The 21,932-nt window shown below is 43.1% G+C and overlaps 1 protein-coding gene across 2 annotated transcripts in view; it reads left to right on the top strand.

Annotated features, from left to right (window-relative positions):
- The first annotated feature begins 4,402 nt into the window (after positions 1 to 4,402).
- The window catches only part of KLHL14 (kelch like family member 14), a 64,000-nt gene continuing 46,470 nt past the window's right edge, over positions 4,403 to 21,932 (top strand). The window contains exons 1-3 of one of the 2 annotated variants that reach the window (XM_027638839.1): positions 4,403 to 4,768; positions 5,746 to 6,728; positions 21,419 to 21,540. In XM_027638839.1, coding sequence (XP_027494640.1) covers positions 5,791 to 6,728; positions 21,419 to 21,540 — 1,060 coding nt within the window. In that variant the 5' untranslated portion in view covers positions 4,403 to 4,768; positions 5,746 to 5,790. Of the gene's footprint in view, positions 4,769 to 5,539; positions 6,729 to 21,418; positions 21,541 to 21,932 lie in introns of those variants that run through there. The other variant, XM_027638838.1, reaches the window with a different exon arrangement.

Here is a 21,932-nt window from a genome sequence, read left to right as displayed (position 1 = left end):
TGTAGGTACAATCACTGTGTGCTGGTGGTGGGAATACAGATGTCCAGATTAGTGGGCCCTGGGTCTGACAACCACCATCGCAGCCTCCCAAAATTTTCCATGCCTGCCCTGCCCCTACACTGACACGGACAGGTAATGGATGAAGTGAGTAGTTCATCTGTACTCCTGGAACAGTGCGATGTGAAGCAAGGTCTCCCTTCAGAAGTCTTCCATGTCAGAAACTTCAGAGTGGATTATACAATAATGTTCAGCAAGAGTAGCAATGTTGTTGGTAACAGATCAGCTGTTGCTCATCTATTTGTATAGTACTTGTACCTCAAAAGAGACCTACGTGTTTAGATCTGTCCAAACAACCAGCATGGCTTGTTGCCCAACAAAAATGATCCAGCCCATCTGTAGTCTTCACCTGTCTGGAAGGCCTCTCAGAAGAACTTTTCCTGTGGTGACAGATCCCATCCCCATCCAGGTGCCTCTGTTGAGTGCTAACATCTCCATTCTAGCATTTGAAATGCAACAGTGGCGGAAATGCAGACTGTTGAGAGAGTTCAGCAGGCCAGGTGACTTACACAAAAGGCAAATTCTGTGCCCCAGAGAGAGGAGCCAGCTGAAGCTGTTTCTGACAGCAATCTCAATGACAAAAGGACAAGTGTTCGGAATTGACACTTTGTTCTTAATAATAAAGATACTGTGCATGTAACTTAATTTCTGAGCTGTACCAGGATACCATTAGGTATTGCAACAACAAAATCTGCAAATAATGCCCCATAAAACATCAGTTGTGCAGAGATATGTTTTGTATTATAAGCATAGATAATAAAGGTGTTCTAAATTTCTCTTTTTTATAGAAATAATCTTACTGAAAAGTATTTACCTTGCTTATTTACTTAGTTTGGTTTCTGGGATTTTAGTGACAATGACTTATCCCGTCTTAATAAAAGCCTCTTCTGCATCAGGACCTCTTCCTTTAATTGTAAGATTTGATTTGGAGCTTGTGTAGTACTGATCTCCCTACTACAAGCCTCTGTAATCAGGCTTCGATAAGTTGAGGAATCTGCAGGGATGGAAAGAGCTGAGCTAAAGGAAGGCAAGGAAAGGCACATCATCTCCAAACCTCTGGCTTTGAAAAGACAAAAGCATAGGGCACTGCCTGCTGTTCTTTGGCAATCTTGCTTAGGGACCAAGCCCTATAGCTATGATAGCGAAGGCTTCAGAGTTGCTATGTGTTCTGTGCCTCAGGGGAGATTCCAGTGGTTTCCCTGAAGCCTGTGATGGGTTTAGGTATATAAACTAGAGATGTGAAGTCTCTGCTTAAACCAAGTGTCAAGTACATCTAGTTTTGCTTCAAAGAAAAGAAAAGAATAATTTTACATGGTGCAGGTCTGGGAGTAACCTCAGAAAGAAAGAAAGCACATGGAATTTTCTGGCGACAGCTGCCATATGTAAGAGATAAATTTTAATTTTCTACTTTGAAATCAAGCAACTTACTTAGAAACTTTGAAGTCTCCCTTCAAAATATTCAAGCCCATTTAAAAAATACCATATGCAGTCCAATGTAATTCATAAGTGACTACAAATCATACACATAAGTGAAGACTGAACTTTATTTCAACTCGCATTAGTGTAGCAAAGTTAAATAAAAATTAACCAGGTCTTTTCACTAAAAAGAAAAAGATACCAATATGCTAGTTCAAGAAACTTGCTACCCAGATGTATTTTGGCAGCTTACAATGGTATAAGTGTGTATGACATATCAGTCAGTGCAAACTGATACAAAACCCCATGGGGATTATTTACAGCCATTACAGCAGTAAAGTTCAGCAGCACAAGCGTGATATAAAAATTGTTCTTCCCATCTACTACAGTTGGGAGAAAACTCGCATCACTGAAAACACCAGCTCCTATCAAAATGGAGTCATCTTGTAATTCACGTTTCTCTTCACCTCAACAAGGTCAAAATCCATATGGCCAAAAGGGTAGAGCAGGGAGGGAGCCACAATGAAAACAAAACATTGAAGCAGTATATGATGGTATCATTCTTTTGGGAAGAATACCATGTCCTACAATACCAGCTGCCTAACCTCTTTTGGAAATGTCTTGTAGAAATAATCGACGTCTAAGGAAAGGGGAAGGGAGCTATCTGGCAAGGAAAACCAGAAAGGTGTGGCAGAACTTCTTTATTAAGGTCACCAGAAAATAAATAAAAGCAAGAACTGCCTTGACGCCTTTCAGTTCCAGTCCTTTGCATTTCTGAGCAATCTGACTCCAGCTCTGTAAATGCATTGGCATCCTTGGCCAAGTCAAAGAGAAAGACCATGAGACCTGGCATTCAAAATCCCACTCCTGGTGTGTATTTTAATTAACAGGAGCCTGAGCATTATCTGTGAAAGGGGATATGGCTCGTGGCTTTCACACCAGGTAAAACTTTCTGTGAGTGCTTGTTCCAGTCTCCTTTCATGTTCATTTCATTCAAGGGCATACATTCCACCTTTTTCTTTTCTTTTTTTTTTTTTTGACAATTGGAGGTTTGACAACAGAAGAACAGAGCTATAAATGTGAGGGTGCAATATATCATGAGATAAAGTGTGGAGAACACGTCCTCTACCAAAATGCCCCTTGGTGGAAAGAAAAAGCCCAAAATGCCTACAATAAGAATTCCCTCAGCTTCTTATAACTACAAAGGAGCAAAAACCAAAACAAAGCCCCAACCCTTGGGCTGTTCTATGCACGTTTCTAGGGTATCAGCTCTGGCAGAAAGTTGAAAGGTTACATTTGTGACATAGCAGCTGCTTTCCTGCCATTTGATTCAGGCTTCTGCTTTGCAGAGTCTAAAAACCGAAAGACAAATCTGACAATATGCTAATCTTCTAATAAAAAAAATGTGACTTCTGAACCCTTATCTGTTGAAGAGCTGACAGTGAAGTTCAGAGACGGTTGTCTAACCAGACAAAACGATAGAGAAAATATGCCTTCCAACAAGATCATAAATCTTGAACAGTGCAGGGGAACAAATGTAAAAGGAATGTTTTACCACTAACACCATTTAGTAGCCTCACTGTCTCTCCCTTCCACCCCTCCAGCCTCACCATACTTGCAAGGAAGGATGATGTATCCTGTCAAAGCAATAATATGGGGATGGGGGTGACAACATATCGGGTACTGACATCAGACATTATTTTCATCACTCCTGGGGTGTGGGGCGAGAGCAGAGACACAAATACTGTGCAACCTGAATACAGCAGACTTACACCCCAAACGACACACACACACACTCTCACACACAAAAAGTTTGCATATTGCACAGGGTGCTTGAAGATCATAAATCTATGCATGAGAAAGATGTAGTGGAAATTTTTGGGGGGATTAGAGTTTATTTTTGTCATCTCTCTGAGACAGCTACTCATTCATCCAGATCACAGCTAAGAAAAAAGCTGGTCACAGAAATTAGCAGTTTCAGCTCAGCAGCAAAGTCGCCAGCCTGTGAAGGCAGAGAGAAATTGACTAATTAGCAATGCGCACTAAAACTTGACGGTTCTTTATAGAGAGAGAGAAGAGAGAGGGAGAGCGGGAGGGAGGGAGGCGGGGGGGGGGGGGGCTCGCTTTTTCCCCTTCTTTCTTCCAAAGATGTTTGAAATCGCAGTCATTTACGCTCGACAATTTTTACAATAGCCTTGAGCCATAATTTTGCGAGTCTCTCCAGCATCCATCCCCCTGTATGGTCTCTCTCCACTGGCCATGCACGACCGTTTCTCTCCCCAACCGTGGATTTCCTATTACTCTCGTTACGACTCACTGAGCCCCAGGCCCAAGGATAATGATGTGTTGTTTCTTGGTAGCATAATTTGTCACACGTACATTTTTTCTTCTTCTTCTCTTGCAGAAAGCTCTGCGCTCTCTCTCTCTCTTTCTCTCTCTCTCCTTCTCTCTCTCTCGTACATTTTCTTGCTGTTGCTAATTCATGGTGATCAAATGATGTACGACAAAATAAATTGTAAAGAGTGACTGCTTCGAGTTGGGAACCAGAAGGTTTTTTTTTTTCTTTCTTTCTCTTCTTTTTTTTTTTTTTTTTTTTTTTTTTGGAAGGAGCAAGCAAACCTTTAAAAAAGGAAGGACAATTGATTTTTTTGGGGGGGAGCTTAAGTGAACCTTTACTTTGGCAGCTGGTGTTGGAGCAGGTAAGTTTCTGGCCTTGTGTCTAACCGTCTCTGTGCATTTTCTAGTGCCTCCTGATTTGTTTGTTGATGGGGGAGAGGAAAGGGGTGTCTGTGTGTGCGGGGGGGAGGCAGTTGTGTAACGAACGCGTTTACCGAATAAACTCCGATTGCAAGAAATGGGCAAAACGAGAAAGAAGGAAAGGGAGGGAGAAAGAGGAGGAGTATGTGTCTGTGTCTGCGTGTGCATGTATGTATGTATGTATGTATGTGTGTGTGTGTGTGTGTGTGCGAGCGGTGGGGAGGGGGGGTATTGACCGGGTCCACTTAAAGGGAGAGGCTCCGGGAGGTTTTTGTAGCCGGCGGCGGGGCGCGGAGCGGGGCTGAGCGGCGCCGGGGCAAGGGAAGCGGCTGGAGGGAGCCCCTCGCTGTGCCGATAAATGGGGCGAGGCGGGGGTGAAGGGAGGCAGAGGAAGCCCAGCGTTGGCGAGGAGCGACTGAGAGCGCTGCAATGGCAGGAGCAGGTCTCGGCGGGATCCCGCTGAGGAGGAGGAAGAGCGGCGGCGCTCCGCGGGGCGGGATGCGGTCAGCGCGGGTCGGTGGCTGCGCAGCCCCCGCAGGTGCGGCCGCAGGTCGGGGCAGCCCCGCCGACCGCTCTCCCTGGGCCGGGCACGGGGCCGGGGAGGGGAGGGCACGGCGGCGTCCGGCCGGACCGAGGGACCGCCGGGCAGGGCCCCGCTCCCCGCCACCCCTTCCCGCCTCCCCCGTCCTTCTGCCAACTTGAACTTCACGTAGTTACCGGAGTTACGGCCGCGGCGCCGTCTGCTGCGAGGAGTAGCGAGCCGGGCAGGACAGCGCCGGGCGGCCCCTCGCCGGACCCGGGGTGCCGCTTCCATCCCCCCCGTCCCTGCTCCGGGGTGCCAAGTATTGCAGCCCCCGCGGTGGGTCGAGGAGAGGGGCTCACCTTCCATGCCGGCCAGCGCCGGGGCCCCCGCCACGGGCACGGCGCCCCCCGGGGAGGACGCGGGTCCTGGCGCCACCGAGTTGCCAAAGCGGCCAGAGGGGGCCGGGGGCTGGCGGCGAGCGGGGCGGGAAGGGCTGCTCGCCTGCCCGACAGAGTTTCAGTCACTTGGTAGTTTCTCTGGCCCTGGCGGTGTTGGGGTGGGGGGTGGGGGTATTTGGTGTGTGTGATTGCTTGGGTAGCTGGGGGGAGAGAGGGTGGCCCAGCTTTTAAAATGTCCCCGGCTTCCTCGCTCTGCCCCTGTAGAGCAACCCGGTTTGCACCTGGGAGGGAGGAGAAAAGGGGGCAGGGGGCAAGGGAGGTGTTAAAGGGGAGAGGCAAAAAAAAAAAAATCTCCTCCAGCCCTCCCAAGTTGCGGCCCCTCCGAGCGAGCCCGTCCGTGTCCGGGGCGGGGGGGGGTAGGGGGGAGTCGGCTCGGCTTGGTGGGCACAGGGGACCCCGTCCCCCGGCTGCGACCCCGCCACCCGTGCGCACATAGCCGGGATGCGCCCTCCGGGCCTCTAAAGCTCTGTGTTTATTGTTGTGTCGTCCCGTGTGTCCCCCCCACCCCGCTCTCCTCCCCACCCCTCTGCCCAGGTTGGAGGAGGGTTTAAAAGGCAGGTGTGCCGGAGGCCGCTCGCCATGTCCAGATCCGGGGACAGGACCTCCACCTTCGACCCCAGCCACAGCGACAACCTGCTGCACGGCCTCAACCTGCTGTGGAGGAAGCAGCTCTTCTGCGACGTAACCCTGACGGCCCAGGGCCAGCAGTTCCACTGCCACAAGGCCGTGCTGGCCTCCTGCTCCCAGTACTTCCGATCGCTGTTCTCCAGCGGCGGCGGGAGTGGCGGGCATCCCCACGCCCTAGGGCTGGGGCCCGGCGCCCAGGACGGGCTGGGAGGCCCGCCGAAGGAGCCGCCGCCGCCGCAGACGCAGGAGGAGCCTGGCACTCCGTCCTCCTCCCCGGAGGACAAGCTGCTGGCCAGCCCGCGGGCCATCAACAACCTGGTGCTGCAGGGCTGCTCGTCCATCGGGCTGCGGCTGGTGCTGGAGTACTTGTACACGGCCAACGTGACCCTCTCGCTGGACACGGTGGAGGAGGTGCTGTCGGTCAGCAAGATCCTACACATCCCGCAGGTCACCAAGCTGTGCGTGCAGTTCCTCAACGACCAGATCTCGGTGCAGAACTACAAGCAGGTGTGCAAGATCGCCGCCCTGCACGGCCTGGAGGAGACCAAGAAGCTGGCCAACAAGTACCTGGTGGAGGACGTGCTGCTGCTCAACTTCGAGGAGATGCGCGCCCTCCTCGACTCGTTGCCCCCCCCCGTCGAGTCGGAACTGGCGCTCTTCCAGATGTCCGTGCTCTGGCTGGAGCACGACCGGGAGACCCGCATGCAGTACGCCCCGGACCTGATGAAGCGCCTCCGCTTCGCCCTCATCCCGGCGCCGGAGCTGGTGGAGCGGGTCCAGTCGGTGGATTTCATGCGCACCGACCCCGTCTGCCAGAAGCTGCTGCTGGACGCCATGAATTACCACCTGATGCCCTTCAGGCAGCACTGCCGGCAGAGCCTGGCCAGCAGGTGAGGGGGCGGTGGGGAGGGGGGACAGCCCTCACGGATGCGCCCTCGGCGGCTCCTGCCCGCGGGAGGTGCGGAGCTGGGGGTCCCGCCGGGCAGGGACCCCGCGGGGGCCGGGCCGGGGGCGGCGCGGTGGCCGGAGCGGCTGGAGGGGGGCGGTGGCGGGGCCGAGCCGCCCGCCCCCTGCACCGACAAACTTTTTTTCCCCTCCCCTCGGACCTCCGGCCGCCCGCGCTTTGGGAACCTGTTGTAATTGTTTATTAGAGGCGACATTTATTAACTTTTTTCCTCCCACAATGTTACTGTCTTCGGGGCGTTTTAAGCTGTAATAGTCAAGTCCTAAATCTAATTAATTATTTTCACAAATAACTACATTATCCGTGTGCACCTTGGTATTGCTGGTGGAGGGGTGATGTCCTTGTTGTGTGCGTAGAAGCTTGTGACTTATTAGTCCTTACACCTATGACATGTCGGTTATTTTCATTTATAAGGTAATGAATCATGATATCAAAGATTGACAATATGAGGTGGGTGTCAGGAACTGAAAGCACAGTATGTAGTTTAACAAGCAGTAAATATACCCAAAATTTATTTTTCTCTTTTTAAAATACGTTTATACTTATTTCATTCAAAAATGGAAAGATAATAACATCTTCCAGTGTTGGTATTACAGAGTGGTATGGTAACACGAGAAATCAAAACACACTTTGCATTATTCAGCTTTTTAACTAACAGGTGCATATTACTAATGACTTAGCAGCAAGAAAAAAAACTAGTACATTATTAAATATTTTAGGTAGTACAGTCTATTAGCATTAATGGAGTATTCTTTATATTTCATATAATGCGTACCCTGACAATTTAACTTTGGAAATGCTGTCCCTTCTTTTATTATCTCTGGCTAGCTCACTGTGTTAGTGTTCTGTCATGCTTATCACCTTGTTGTCTAACGGATTGTCTCTCTGAAATCCTGCAGTAAAAAAAACAACTACAAGCATTTTGCAGTGTAAAGTATTTTTGAGATGCCGCTGTTGTAAGTTGGTGCCTACCCTTTGCATTTCAATACTCAAAACTGTTGACTTTCAAAAATGAAAAAAACCCACCAACTCCTCGGGCGAGATTCTGCACGCCGCTGGGGGCAAGCTGGTGCTCGTGTCCTGGTGGATTGCTGAGATACCAGCCGGCTTGGTTCAGTGAAGATACCTTTCCAGCTTCAGTGGTCCATGTCATTTGAAGGATATGTAGTGGTGTTCTGACCACTGAATGCTTACAAGTGTCATGGATGCTGCAAGAATCTGATACTCCTGTTGCTGGGAGCTGGCTTTCCCTGTAAGAGGGAGTGTACACAAAGGGATTGCACTCTAAGTAGTCCTAGATTAGATTCTAAGTTGCACTTACTTAATGACTTATGGGAGACTCCAAATACCACAAATACTACTTTTTTTGTTTGTAATAGGTCTGCACATCTGTGCAGACAGTGGTATTTCAGAGACCCTTAACCAATGGGTGAAAACGTACTGTCACCTTCTCAACTTTAACATGTGTCTAATAATAGCATTGTAATTAGCTTTTCATGATTGGGTTCTTTAGTGGCAGTGAAACAGGAGTAAAACCATTCAGATTTATTTCTAAGCAGGCATTAGAACTTACTCCAAATGTTAAAATGTTGGAGATGTTGAAATGCTTTGTAATACAGAATGCAGGTTTTTATATTTTCATTTTTGGTCTTGAATGATATTCCTGGAAATTCATAAAGGTCACGAAGGCCCATCTTTGAATCTTAATCACTTAAAGATTTTGTCAGGCTGCCTAAATGTACCTAAATGCCTTCTTAAACATGAATGAAGAAATGCAGCATACTCAAGACTATGGAGATTTCCAGACTTGTCCTTTCTGTTACTTGTAGTTTCTCTAAAGCATCAATTTTAACAAGTTGACATCCATTCAGTAAAATTTTATTTTAAGGAAGAAAATCTGCAGAGTTCCTTAAGTTACTAATTTGCAGAAGGAAATCTTAAAAGTAACTAACAGTGAAGTACGTGTGCAGGTACATAAAAATTATTGCACAGAAAAGGACTTTAAAACTTTGATTACTTTTTTCTATGAGTAATGGTGACTTTGGTAATTTGGAATTTAATGAAAGGTCATTCACAAAGGATACACGTGTCTTTAGAAAGAGATTAACTGCTCCTCTTGTGCAGTGTAATACCTACTGCACAGTACAGTGTGGGTTGGTGAGAAATAGAAGTAGCCCAGTGCCAAAGCCACCTGCTTCATGTGTGTTGAAGAAATGAGGAGAATTGCACTCAGTATTAGAATTAAAAAGAACATTTTTTTTGTAACATGCTACTTAAAAAAAAAAAAGGCATTTAGACATATGTTACATACATATCCATATGCACATTTTGGAGTACTTTGGTATCGGGGCTACTCATATTTCTTAAAGAAAATTAATGTAATGGGGAGCTCAAAATGCAGGGGTTCTCCTCTGAAATGTAACTGTAAAGCTAGTCCTGTGGTCAGGGATGGAGGGAAGTGATTTTGGCTCATAAGAACCAGTCTGTACACTGTGAGCAGGGTTATTTATAAAGTTTGTGCCACAAATGCAGATCCTGTTGCGCAAGTGATGCTGGGGCTACATAGGTACCTGGAATATCTCTCGTGCTGCAGTGAAAAACAGTTTACCTGCAGGGAGAGCAGGGGTTTTTTTCATGAAATTTCTTAAGAGAAGGTAATGCTTGAACAGCCTCGTGTATTTTTGTAAGATTAATTTTCAACGTACTGCAACTAAATGATCATCATTTAAAAAGTTGAGAAATTACATTCCTGACTTTTCAACTTTGCTGTGCACCCTGAGGTTTAGGACTTCACCACAGGGGGTGGGTATTTTGGCTTTGAGTTGATGTTTAATTAGGTGCTCAACTCTAAGCAAAGTTAGTAATTCTGTTGACTCAGAGATCCTCACCTCAGTAGGGCCTCAGCATACAAGCTGCTGTTAAAGCCTCTTGAGGCATAGTCAGTTTTGATGTCACTAGGAAAAATCATAATTGATTTCGACTTGGAGTGGGGTGAGTGACCCTGAACATTAGGCCTAATTGGTGTTTGTCTGTCCCTGAAAAGCACAAGTAGCTTTGTGCTGTGTCATGTTTTCTGTAATTCTGGGAAAAAAGTGCATTTAGATAGAGGAATGTTCATCTTCCTAGTTATTTATTTGACTCTGCGGACTTCACCAGAGTATTGAGTTGATTAAAATGTCTCTATGCTTTATTGTGTAATGCAATATGTTTTATATAATACATTGTATGTATTTTCAATTTTTAAAAAGTTTTGGGTTAGAGCATTACCATGTTGCTGGAAAGAAATTCACTTTTAAAGATGAGTGAGCTACTGAGAATTATTACTGCTTCCATGTTTACTTGCAACAATGAAAATGGGTCAAAACACATCACTGCAATGAAATACCTAGTTTTTAACTTCAGTTTTGCTTGTGCTAATGCACAATGTAGCTGTAGACAGACAATGGAGCATAATAGAAAAAAATATTTAAATTGTGAGGCTTATTATTAAATGTTTTACGTAAATATTGTAGCCTTGTTATAGATCATTGCCATGATTTTAATGGTTTCACTTGCCTGTAACCATTTATAATGCCCTCTGTTCCAGACAGGCGTGAGAAGGTAGTCTGGGTGGGAAGAGGCAGCCCTTGGTGTCCCGGGAGTTGTTTGTCGGCTGCAGGACACACGCAGCCCCTCTCCACATCAGTGGGCGTTTGGGCTGGTCCACTCCTCTCAGGATTTGCAGGCAGAGCAGCAGTTAGATGTCTGTACAGCTGCATCAGGTACCTGAAGGCAGAGGGGAGTGAGAAAAGTAAAAATGGGAGAGAGGGAAAAACACAGAAAAATAAAGGAGTTGAAATACTCCAGAGGAGAAATGGGACGTAAGTAGCGGAAGCAAGAAAATACAGATGAGGGAAGAGGGAAGAGAGGAATAGTTTTGAAGGGAGAAAAATCAGAGAATAGGATAGGAAAGGAAACTAGCAAAACAAAAAAGACCATGGCAGATAAAAAGAAGATACAGAATGAAACAAAAGGTAAAAATCTAATTCTTGGCAAAAACAGCATCTGTTGTCAGTAACAGCTGAGTATTCCAGTCTCTGAAAAAGCTATTTCGGATGTGGGGGAGGAAAAATGGATAGGGATCAACCAACTGACATGAGATGGGAAAAGTCTTAGGCAGAAAATACAGAATTGAAGAGTACAAGGGAAAGGGGGGAAATAAAGAGACAAAGAGATAAGAAGGCTAAGCCTGACCATGCTGTTTTATGGGTTCAGCAAAGTCCCAGCATATACAGACCCAGCTGCTTTTCTATACTTTTGTTCCCTGGACTACTAGACCTTGGGGAGATTAGAAGTGCAAATTCTGGTCCTGCTAAAGCTAATTGTAAAGGTGGATTGTTTGGGATTTTTTCTTTATCTTCAGTGGGAAGAGGGTGTCATCCAGACTGTGGTGTTAGGCAATATTAGTGAAAGTGATAGCAAATTAAACAGTGACAGGTGATGAAGATGATATGACAAGTTTTCATTCAGTAGGAAGGTGGTTGATGAAGAAGGAATGTGTAAAGTGCTGAACAGCATGACACAATAGCATCTACGTGGAAGGCATATATACCAAGTCTATTTTACTTACCACAGAGGAGATGAAAAATGGTTACATCCCTTGACAATTAAATAATTTCCTTCTTGAATACACTGTTTGTCTGCAAATCTCACAGACTGTAGTTCAGTTTGGCTGCTTTTTCTAGTGACACTTTTGTAGAGTCTTGGTAGGACATGATTGGTGGTTGTAACAAAATTTCTGTGTTTTTTCACTGAAAGACATTGTTGTGTGTTCTGATAACTATCTACCTGTCCCTTTGTTATCATAACACCAATATTTGGATTTTTAAATAATATTCTTACTCATGATTAGTTGCAAGTGAGAAATATTTCAGATCCTAAACTAACATCCTGATAAAAAATATGTATGTGAATTCTTAACTTTTGCATTGTGGTATGTATGAAGTGAATGTGAGGCTCTGGTTTATTTTGGTGGCTTTGGGTCGGGTTTTATTTACCCAAATTAATACCAGGAAATTGTATGTGTGCCAGGACTCCCTCAGCTGAGCTGCAAAAGGGAGACTGATATATTAGAGGCTATGGGGAAGTGAACCAGAGACCTGAAGTCAGTTTAATCCTAGTTAGTGTCACCTACTTTCCTTGCTTACCTTATGTGCATTCATTTACCTTTGGAGACAGGCTCATCCTGAAGTAGAAGTGGAGAGATACGAAGTGTCCAAGAGGGAAGAAGTCGTGGAGCTCATGTTATGGGCAGAGGCAGCATCATTGTCTAAAATGACTGCTGTAGGTCAGGACAGTCCTTAGGAGCCTTCTTAAAGACATGTATGTCCTGGCTGGTAAAATCTTTGGGAGCTGCAGTGGCATAGGTGATAGCCAGTTTCTCGGCTCAGTTATAGTACTTGTTAGGAGAAATATAATTTATGAAGAGCATTTAATGGCCTTTCTTGTGGGCAATCATCTTTCCAACAGCTGTAGGTGAAGAAGGGTTCCCAAGTACCCTGTGCAGGTACTTGCCCTGCCAGCCAGTTTCCCAGTCAGAGGTCCTACTTGGGATAGTGTCCTTTGTGAACTGGCAGTCCCTCCTGATTTATGTCCTGAGGTGATAGGACTCGTCCCCAGATCCAACTTACGAGAACTTCACCTCCACCTGTCCCTTCTCTTGGATCTGCTGTTACCTAACTCCTGAGGGCCCCTTCCACCAGGCTTCCAACCTTACACACACCTCAAATGCCCACTGCTCCGTGCCTCTCAGCTTGGATCTCCAGAGGCTGCTGCAGTTTGCTGGACTGTGCTGCTCCTTGGCTTTGTGTCACCCTGCCCCTTTTAGCACCTGAAGCAGCTTCAAGCATCTGCATCTGCATCTCCAAACTCTTTTTCCAAGGGGAAATCTTTCACTGGATTTTAAAACATCTTGTTCTAGAGGGAAAATTAAACTAAGTTAAAAAAAAAGTCTTACTAAGCCACTCAAACTAATGGCAAAGTGCCTATGAAAATGAGAACTTGTTCCTCAAATGCTGTGCTTTAGCAAAAACACACTTTTCCACCACCTGCAACAGTCTATGAAGCAGATTTACAAATCATGCAGGTCCTTAAAAGCAGAGCTGTCCCCCATGAGGTCCTGTGCTGTTCTTGCCCATCCTTTGGCAACACAATCCATGACTGTCCTGTCAGAAAGTACATAGGTCATGGTAGCGCAGGGCCTCCTAGATAAGGAAGTTCCATCTTAGTCAAAGTCCTCCTGGAGTGATTTATAGAGTGTACCTTTTACAAATGGAGCACTGTAGGATCATGGTGAGCATCACACACACCTGTCTAGGCTACAGATCTGAGACTTTTCTGTTTGCTCTTTGCCTGATGTGCATCCCCCTCATGTGGAGAGAGGAGATAGAAAGGAGAGAGTCTTAGATGGCATGTTGTGGCCTGGGGTCACTATAGTTTTTTCTTTATGGCAGAAGAATATGGAGGTTCTGAGTCTGTAACTGCTGAGCAGTAAATGGAACAGAGCTGTAATGGTGTAATTGTTTGGATTTGTACTTGAAGAGAAAGAACAGTGAGCCTTGAGGGTAAGGGGAGTGAGGAGAGCAAACGTAGAACACAAAATCAACAGAAAATAGTTTGCCAGGAAAAAAGCTTTGGTTCTGGTAACCCCATGTTTAATCTGTAAAAACACTGTTTTATCTTTTCAAACAAGTCCTGTGTTTTAAAAATACAAGCAGTTTTCTAAATCGGAGCAAGGTTTGTTATTATCCTTTGCTCAGCATGGCCTGAAAACATTGAGCAGTGTAGTTAATAGGAATCCTGAAAGAAGGTTTTGAGGTTCCCTGCTCTCTAAACATCTCTCTTGTTGGTTTTGTTGAAACAGGTTCTGCCTGTATTACAGGCTTACCAAAGGACTATTTAAAGAATGTGAAGAATATGGGAAGTTGAAAACTATTAGTAGATACTTCCTGGCATAATTTTTTCATATTTGTTGCCTCCCTGAAATTTTCTTTAAAGACTGTCATGCCTAGTACTTAGTAGGCAACACTTGCTGTATTCTTGGAAAGCAGACAATAAACTGAGCAAATATCAGCTGCCAAGTTCAATGGAAGCAGACGGTTTGCAGTGAAGCTGGAAGTAAATAGAAGTTTGTGCCACAGTTGGTTCTTCCTGCATTCCTCAAATACTGCGTCCTTTCAGGAAAAAAAGAAAAAGAGCAGTGAAAAAGGTAAACAATCATACCTTGGGTGAGCCAGCAGCAAGGTGTCTTTCTTCTCTTTGGCCTCTTAAGGAAGAGGAGCCTCAGCTGGGGAGAACACAGCCTCTGATGCAGAGACCTCCGGTTGACATGGATATCTGATATGGAACCAAACAAAAAGGGCTTTCTTGACTTTTCAGAGTCTGAAAATCAAAAACAAGAGTCAATTGAAATTTCCTAGCAAAAAAAAAAAGAGAGAATTTGACCACTTTGAGGCGTTCTATAAAGCATTTCCATTTTGCAATCTCTGTCTGAAAAAAAAAAAACAAACCAAAAAACCAAATCAACCAACCAACCAAACCCAAAATAAGGCCAAACAAGATGAGGTGGGGAAGAGAAAGCAGTTTATAAAAACATAAAACATTTAGCTTTCACTTTTTTTTTTTTAAGTAATCTGGATAAAAGGAATTACTTAAAAGTTTTTTAGAATTTCCATCAGTATGGAAAATTGTTGTTTGCATAGTTTTGCCAATAAGATTCATGACACGGGAGGTTTTGTGTCTCATTTACCATTTTCCTTTCCTAGTACAATCCGTTTGATTCCTTTCCTAGTACAATTCATTTGATTCACATCCCTTACAATGCTCCAGATACTCACTGTGTGTCTAGAAAGGATTCCTTTAGCAGTCAGATTTGAACAGCTTGTGTTCAAATGATCTATTTATGTAGATATTCTCACTATAGAAGTACTATTCATGATCTTACATAGGCAACATGTCTGTTAAAGCCAGTCTCAAGCTTTAATGAACAACAGTATTGTGTATGAATACAGCAACCTTGGAAGGACTCCGTATGGGAAAGCTACTGAGAATCTTTCTGGGGAACGGTACCAGTCACCTGTCAACATGAAGGATAGGCTGGTAATACAGGGAGACAAAGACAAGAAGGACATTCCTCTGTGTTCCTCCCAAAGGAGCACTGCTGGTAGATGTCACTTTTCCAGGATAGTTGCCCACCCTGAAGCTACCTATCATGTCAGGGGCTTTTATCCCAAAAGGAAGGGACATTGTCTTTCAAAACTCTTCCAGCTAAAAGCTGGAAGCTAGCTCTTGAAGGTTTACTTAGAGACTGTCCTAAACTCCTAACAGTAGTGGGATTGGATTCATAAAGAAAAATCGGGTATTCAGAGCTCCAAACAGATTCTACTTATTTTAATACAGGGGATGGAAAAATGTCTGGCAACTTTAGAAATAAAGGGACTTCAACTTGTAAGGTGACTTTGTAACAGTTAAGTGTGGCCTGTCAGACAAAAGATTCACTTACCATCAGACTTCTGCATTTTAGGAGGAAAAGGAATGATTGTTGTTAAAGCAAACAGTGCCTTAATTTTTTTTTCAATGCTTTTTTTTTCCTTTTTTTTTTAAAGCACTGGAAAAATTAAAGAAAAGTTGTAGTAGATTCAGAGGACTAACCCATCAATCAGTGTCTAAACAGATCATTCTCAACTTAGTATTTGTGTTACTAAACTTCATTCTGTCAGTGGTCAGCGACACGTATTAAATGAGCAGGAAAGTGTCTCCTGGGCATCGCATCATCTTCAGCTCTGCTGCAATGAAAACTTGCACTTGGGGCCTTCTGCTAAGCATGCCCACACTGAGAATGAAAATACAAACCCCAAAATATTCATTATAAGAATGATTTCCAGGTTTTTAGTGTTGCCAGAAATTTCTTTTGCGTTCTTTTAAGTGTACCTTGGGCAGTAGGTGCGGCTTAGAACCATCACAAAAATCCATTCATAAAGTGACTTTCATACATTCAGCACATTTTTGAACATTCTTGGAACTGAAGAAATAAATAATTTATTGGTCATAATTTGCAGGAGACTTTATCATGATTTAGGTTTTGACAGATTCAGTATATCCTTTTAGGTCTGTACTTTATCTGTAAGGAGAAAGATATTCCTGGTGGGTCAGAGTTCCATCAGGAGACTGATCTGTAGGACTTGGTCTTTCAGGACTTGCAGGCTGTGAGAGCTCAGGTCTGTCCCATGGCAGTACTATAGGGTTAGGAAGAGATTCGGGATGCCTATTCATCTATAGCTTGTGATGTTCGTTAATTCATTTTGTGTAATAACAAAACCTCACAAGATTCCTTTGTCCAAAATAAATTTTACATTGTACCTTATGGCTTTCATCAAGTTCGTAGTTAAAACTCCTGGCTAATTATATTTCCTCTCTATTAAACATGTATTGCTAATCATGACTATCTTTTCAGTCAACTATGGAAGCCAAAATCCATTGAAATAAGCAGTTTTCATATGACACTTTTGTTGCACTGAAATGTCCATCCAGGAGCGAGTAAGGTAATTATTGGAGATCACATCACATGTGGCAAAACATTTTCTTCAGTCATGGGCAAATGGATGCCTAGAATGTCAGTTCAGATTTTCAGGCTGCAACTAGATTCTCCATTACATTTTTGTTGGACACAGCACCCCTTCAAATACTTTTTGAGGGTATCTAAAGGGTTGCTAAGGTCCAACCTGATTTCTGAAGATGGAATTAAGTCTTTAGGGTTAACAAACAGAAGGTCTGCAACTGAAATGCTGATTGGGATAGTATGTATCTCTTTGTCTTATTACATTGAGGTTGGTATCTAAACCTCTCTGAAATATTTTGTTTCTGCTGCAGGTTGATACAGCCACTTTTTCTGAGATTCTTGCTACTTGTTTTGCCAGTATCACTGTCAGACTTCAGTTTCTCAAATCCTTTGATGTAGTGAGATTTGTGGATGTAAGTAAAATTCACCACACGTTTACCTGATCTTTTGTCTGTTTTTGTTTGTGCCCGAATTCAGTGGGCAAATACCTGAAGTTTGATTTTGTTCTGCTGCATTTAAGGTCAGGACTGAAGCAGGAGCGAGGCGTGCCATTGTGTCTATCAAGTCGCTGCTCTGAAGAGCTACCTGGCTCTATTCTTACTCAAAACCATAGTGATAACCTATATTAAAAGATAATTAATGATCCAGGCTTTGGGGTTTATTATAGCCCTGAGATAAGAGGAAAGTATAGTTGAATAGTGTTATTTTTCTTTCTTTCTTTTCCATTGATGACCATGATCACCTGTACATCTTAAGATGCAGTTTTTTTCTGATGTGTAACACTACACTGGATGCATTAAGAACCGCAGGATTGCCATTTCATGGCTGTATTCTTTCTTTTTCATTCCCTAAAGCAGTGGGGGAAGCCTTATTGCATTGTTTAAAAACTGGAAGAGTCTGGACCAAACCTGTTGTTGGGGCTTGTTTTCTTGCCAGCTTTGGTAGAATGTACTTCTACTAATTGTCTAGATAAGGAAAACCCATCAGTAAAAGATTGGTGGATATGTGAATAAAGAAAAACAATGTACAAGAAGAGTATTTCCCATTCATGTGTTTTCCATTAAGATAAGGGTATCAACGTTGCAAAAGAGTAGGAGTGGTTGTCAGGAGTATTGAGGTCTCATGATCTTTTCTACTGATTCCTTGCAAGTTGATAAACTCTCTTGGGCTCAGCCTTTTGTTATGCATATTTTTGTTTAGTTTAGACTATGGACTAGTGACCTGAGTTTAGATCTGATGTGCATCTGCTGCTACCTTTGAAGTGAGTAGGATTTAGTTATGCTGATAGCTATTCGGTATCTCTGAAAATGAAGCCACTTATCTGAGTACCCAAATTCCTTGGTTTATGTGTTTGAGGGAAACCATAAAAGTTTGAAAATCTTGACTTTGAAATAGACTTTGGTTTCCAGTCTTGTGTGTACACAAAATAAATTTCACACCACATGAGGTACCCAGGAACTTAATTAAGGTGAATTAAGTGTTTAAAAGTCTTAGCAGAACAGAAACTGCAAAGTGTGTGCAGAATAGCAATACATGAATGTTCATTGGTGGGAACTAGAATTTTGGAGTCTAGGTATAAGAAATGTTTTCAAGAACAAGATATGGATAAATTTATCTCATCTTTTTTTGCCTTAACATCAGTCTGCCTGTCCGAAGGCTAATATTACTTTAGCCTTCCCCAACCAGGATCCACTACTGTTAGTTGAACTTAAGATGGCCACAGTATCCTTGGCAGGAACACTATGAACTACAGTATGTAACTAAATAGTATATTACACTGTGAAATAAGGACTATGAAGAAACAGTGTTTCAGATAGAATGAAGAGCATTTCACATCGTAATCTGGAGTTATTTGAATAACAAACATAGTAATACAAGAAAGGGAGAAACTTTATATTGCTAATGTATTACACATATTTTTAAATCCTGTCTTCATTGTAGAATTTCACTGAATTACATTTTTATTAATATTTGGAAAAGTCTTCTGCATATAAGCAGTGATCATTTACATGTTTTTCATATTTTAGAATGTATTTTAAGATTGCAACAGTACTGCTCAGTACAATATGGAACATAAATATGACATCATAAAGAAAATTTCTTTTCAAAACCTAAACTGTGGGAATTCACACCAAAACTTAAAAAGCAGAAATTGGCTCCGAGGAAAACACATCTGTATAAAACATGCATATCTTTAGCCACTGTATTAGCTTTACTTAATTCACTGGAAAAGCTCTCAGTATAGATGATATAGATGAACTAGTTATTTGAGTAAAGGAACCTGCATCTTCTTTGCCATGTGAGAGTTCCCTGTGCTTTTGGTAGAGACTTTGCTGACTATTAAGTTCTTATGAAACTTTTATTAAGGTCTTCTGTTCATGCTACTTCCCATTTAAAATATGTAAAAAAACTAAATATTTTTTAAATATTCCCATATAGCCACACAGAAAAGAAGAAGTGAGAAACAGTAGGTTCTCAGACTGTTTAGCTGAAAAAGTAATGTTAAGGATAGTTGCAGCTGCCAAAGTCTGGAAACTCAGAGTTGTATCTGACATTTCATTCTTCACCTTAACTATTGAGCCTTGGCCATTCATTGGATTTTCACAGTGCTTTGGAGTTAGAAGGGAGTTTTACAGATGAAAGATGAAAATCAAAATAAACTCCTTTATCAAGTAAACCTTACAAGGGCATTCTGAATTTTACAATACACAGGGAGTTGATTGTGATATAACATAGAACACAGGAGGGTTGGAATAAACAATTTATTCTCTATCGTTAGGGATGGCCATGCATAACTGACTTATGGCCCTGGTTTGCTCTGCCACTTGTTATGTGTGCAGTCATCCCTAACTCATACCAAAAACAGTTTATCATACTCCCATGTTGCATAGTTTTTATCAAATGTTCTCTCATTAAAAACTTTACTGGGGAGATTGAATGTTTCAAGACACTGACAATGCTTTTGAAAGCTTTCCCCAGAGCTTGGTCTCACTGAGTTGAGTCTGTGCCGACAGTGATCATGAGACGATGCCTGATATCCTGCACAGCTACAGTCTGGTGGGCAGGTAACAGTCATCATTTGACAGTACATAGCAGGTGCAATGCAGGCATCAAAGGCTGACTTGTCAGGAAGACTGAGGGACTGTAGGGCTCTCCCTAAGTCAGGAGAGAAACAGAGGGTAGGACAACATGGGACACTGTCACTGCCCCGTGGTGTAACTCCTGCCACTGCATTGAGGGTTTTGTTTCATTCACTGTCAATCCCTCCACCAAAATCCATTTAAAAGCAAACAGGGCCATCTGCCAGATGACCTTCCTTGTCACAGATGCCTTTGTAGTCTGTAGTTGTCTTTTGGATAGCCATTTGACAAATTTTATTCTGGAGCACGGTGTGGATCAGGCCTTCAGCTCCCTTCCTGAGAGAGGTTCCTTGTGGGCAGTGCATATCTACAGCACAACCTAGTTCATTTGGCCCATTCTTCTCAAGAGAGGCTGCAATCCTAACACAGGTATAAATTGGGTCACCAACAAGCATTCTAGGTAGTGGTTGGAGTGAAGCTATGGATGTGGGTAAACTGTGGAATAAAGTACCTGCTGCCAGAGTGCACTGCTGAGATTGGAGCTCCTGGATGCTGCTTTGACCCCACTGTGTGCAGCTGCGATGGGGCTTTGATTTGTGGCATTTGATGCCTTTCTTGGCCAGAGGTGTTTGCTGCATACTGACACACAGAGTGCTAAAGGGATGTTTTCATGTTTGGAAAAGTATTGGTGTTTGACAAGGATGCTTTCCATCAAATTCATGGTCCTCCTGCACATTCATTTCTATCGATGGATGTTTTCCAGGCTACGTCACCTTACTACTTAACAGGAACATTTTGAGCCTAGACTTTTATTTCAATGTTATCTCACCCAAGCTTTGTATAACTGATGAAAGTTCAATTATATGCGAAGTGACTATTAAAGCATCAGGGCTCATCTGGGGGTCTGGGCCTCCCCTCCTGTTTTCACTTACAATTGTGCTAAATCCCTTAATGCTGCAAAGAAATCGTACGTTCATCAGGTGGAGCATTGGAGGCCAGGGTGCAGATAACCGCTTTTACTGCAGATGAGACATTGCAGTCCTGTTCTTAAGAACTGCCAGGCAGATTGGGAATCACGGTCACGGTTAATAGCAGCGAATTGCCAGCTCTTGATGGGTGGGTAGTCACTCCTTTCAGTGGTTGCCCCCTGGGGGAGAAGGTAGAAAAACAGAGGGAGGGAATTAGAGTGACTTTGCACAGTTGAGCAGGTTCATGCCGCTGGATCAGTGGCAAGCATTGGCAGGGCTCCACTCTGGGGAGGCTCACAACAACATCACAGTCTCATTTTTACCAATTGGTGTTGCTATAGCCAGTGGTGCACAGGGGGAGAGCAAAGAGAAGGGGGGGAGCCGGGGGCGAGAGTGAAAGCAAGAGTCTGGACTAAATTAAACAAACAAAAGTGCTTGTAAGTAGCATTTAACCCATAACCATTAGCCCAGTGCTGCTAATTGTACTAAACTATATATCTGAAGTTCAGTGTGTGATTAAAGAGTTGGCTCACAAACTCTCTGCATAACCTTAATTTTTTCAAGGTTCTTTGAGTGTAGAATGGCTTATAATAATGATTTTGACTAATACGATTTTTGACATGCAACTTTAATGCTTAACCTTAGTACAACTCCAGAGCATTTCATGTGTATTCAGCTGTAAAGAGTGATGATTTAAAGGGATAATATAAGAAAAAGGTCGTTCTAGAATGAACCTCTAACAAATTGCATAAAGGAAGCTTATTATTCCATGAGTAGAGAGATACGCAGCTTTTCTGATCATTTTTCTGCTTGGTTCAAGAAATTGTTGAGACATGATTGGGAAAAGAAACACAAAAAAATGAAATAGAAAACTGCAAGCAGTGAACATTCTTTTGATGGTTATGATTTTGTTGCCACTAAAAATACTCCTCAGTAATGTGGTTGTTCGTCTTTCCTCTTGTTTTGGGTGAAGAATTCGTTCCAATAAGAAAATGCTGTTATTGGTTGGAGGATTGCCTCCCGGACCTGACCGGCTACCCAGCAATTTGGTTCAGTATTATGATGATGAAAAGAAGACATGGAAAATACTGACAAGTAAGTGGTTTATTTTTGTACAGTTGTCTTGATGAATTTAAAAACATGGTTAATCAAATTAGACACTTTATTGATTTGTTTCTCTTCAGAGATTTGTTTATATATCACAAGGGGCTTCACAATGGAGCAATAAATTGAGATTGCAAAGGATGCTAATTTTATAATAGGATAGGCCTAAATTAACATTGGCTTAAAATCATTCCAGTAAGTTTTTTTAAGTAAACTTGTCTTTCATGCTGCAGCATGAATCCATGCATATTTATGTATATAGGAATAAAATCTGGTTTAGGAAAAAAAACAAAGGCAGTGTTCAAGACATTTTTCTTAGAGTCAGATCCCTGGTAACCCATAGTACTAGAGCACACCTTTGATTCTCTTTTGCATTTTCATTT

This window comes from Corapipo altera, unplaced genomic scaffold (assembly GCF_003945725.1).
Source record: "Corapipo altera isolate COAL_440 unplaced genomic scaffold, ASM394572v1 49, whole genome shotgun sequence".
Classification (NCBI taxonomy): domain Eukaryota; kingdom Metazoa; phylum Chordata; class Aves; order Passeriformes; family Pipridae; genus Corapipo; species Corapipo altera.
The sequence above is the reverse complement of the archived record's forward strand: the minus strand, read 5'-3'. Positions and strand labels throughout refer to the sequence as shown.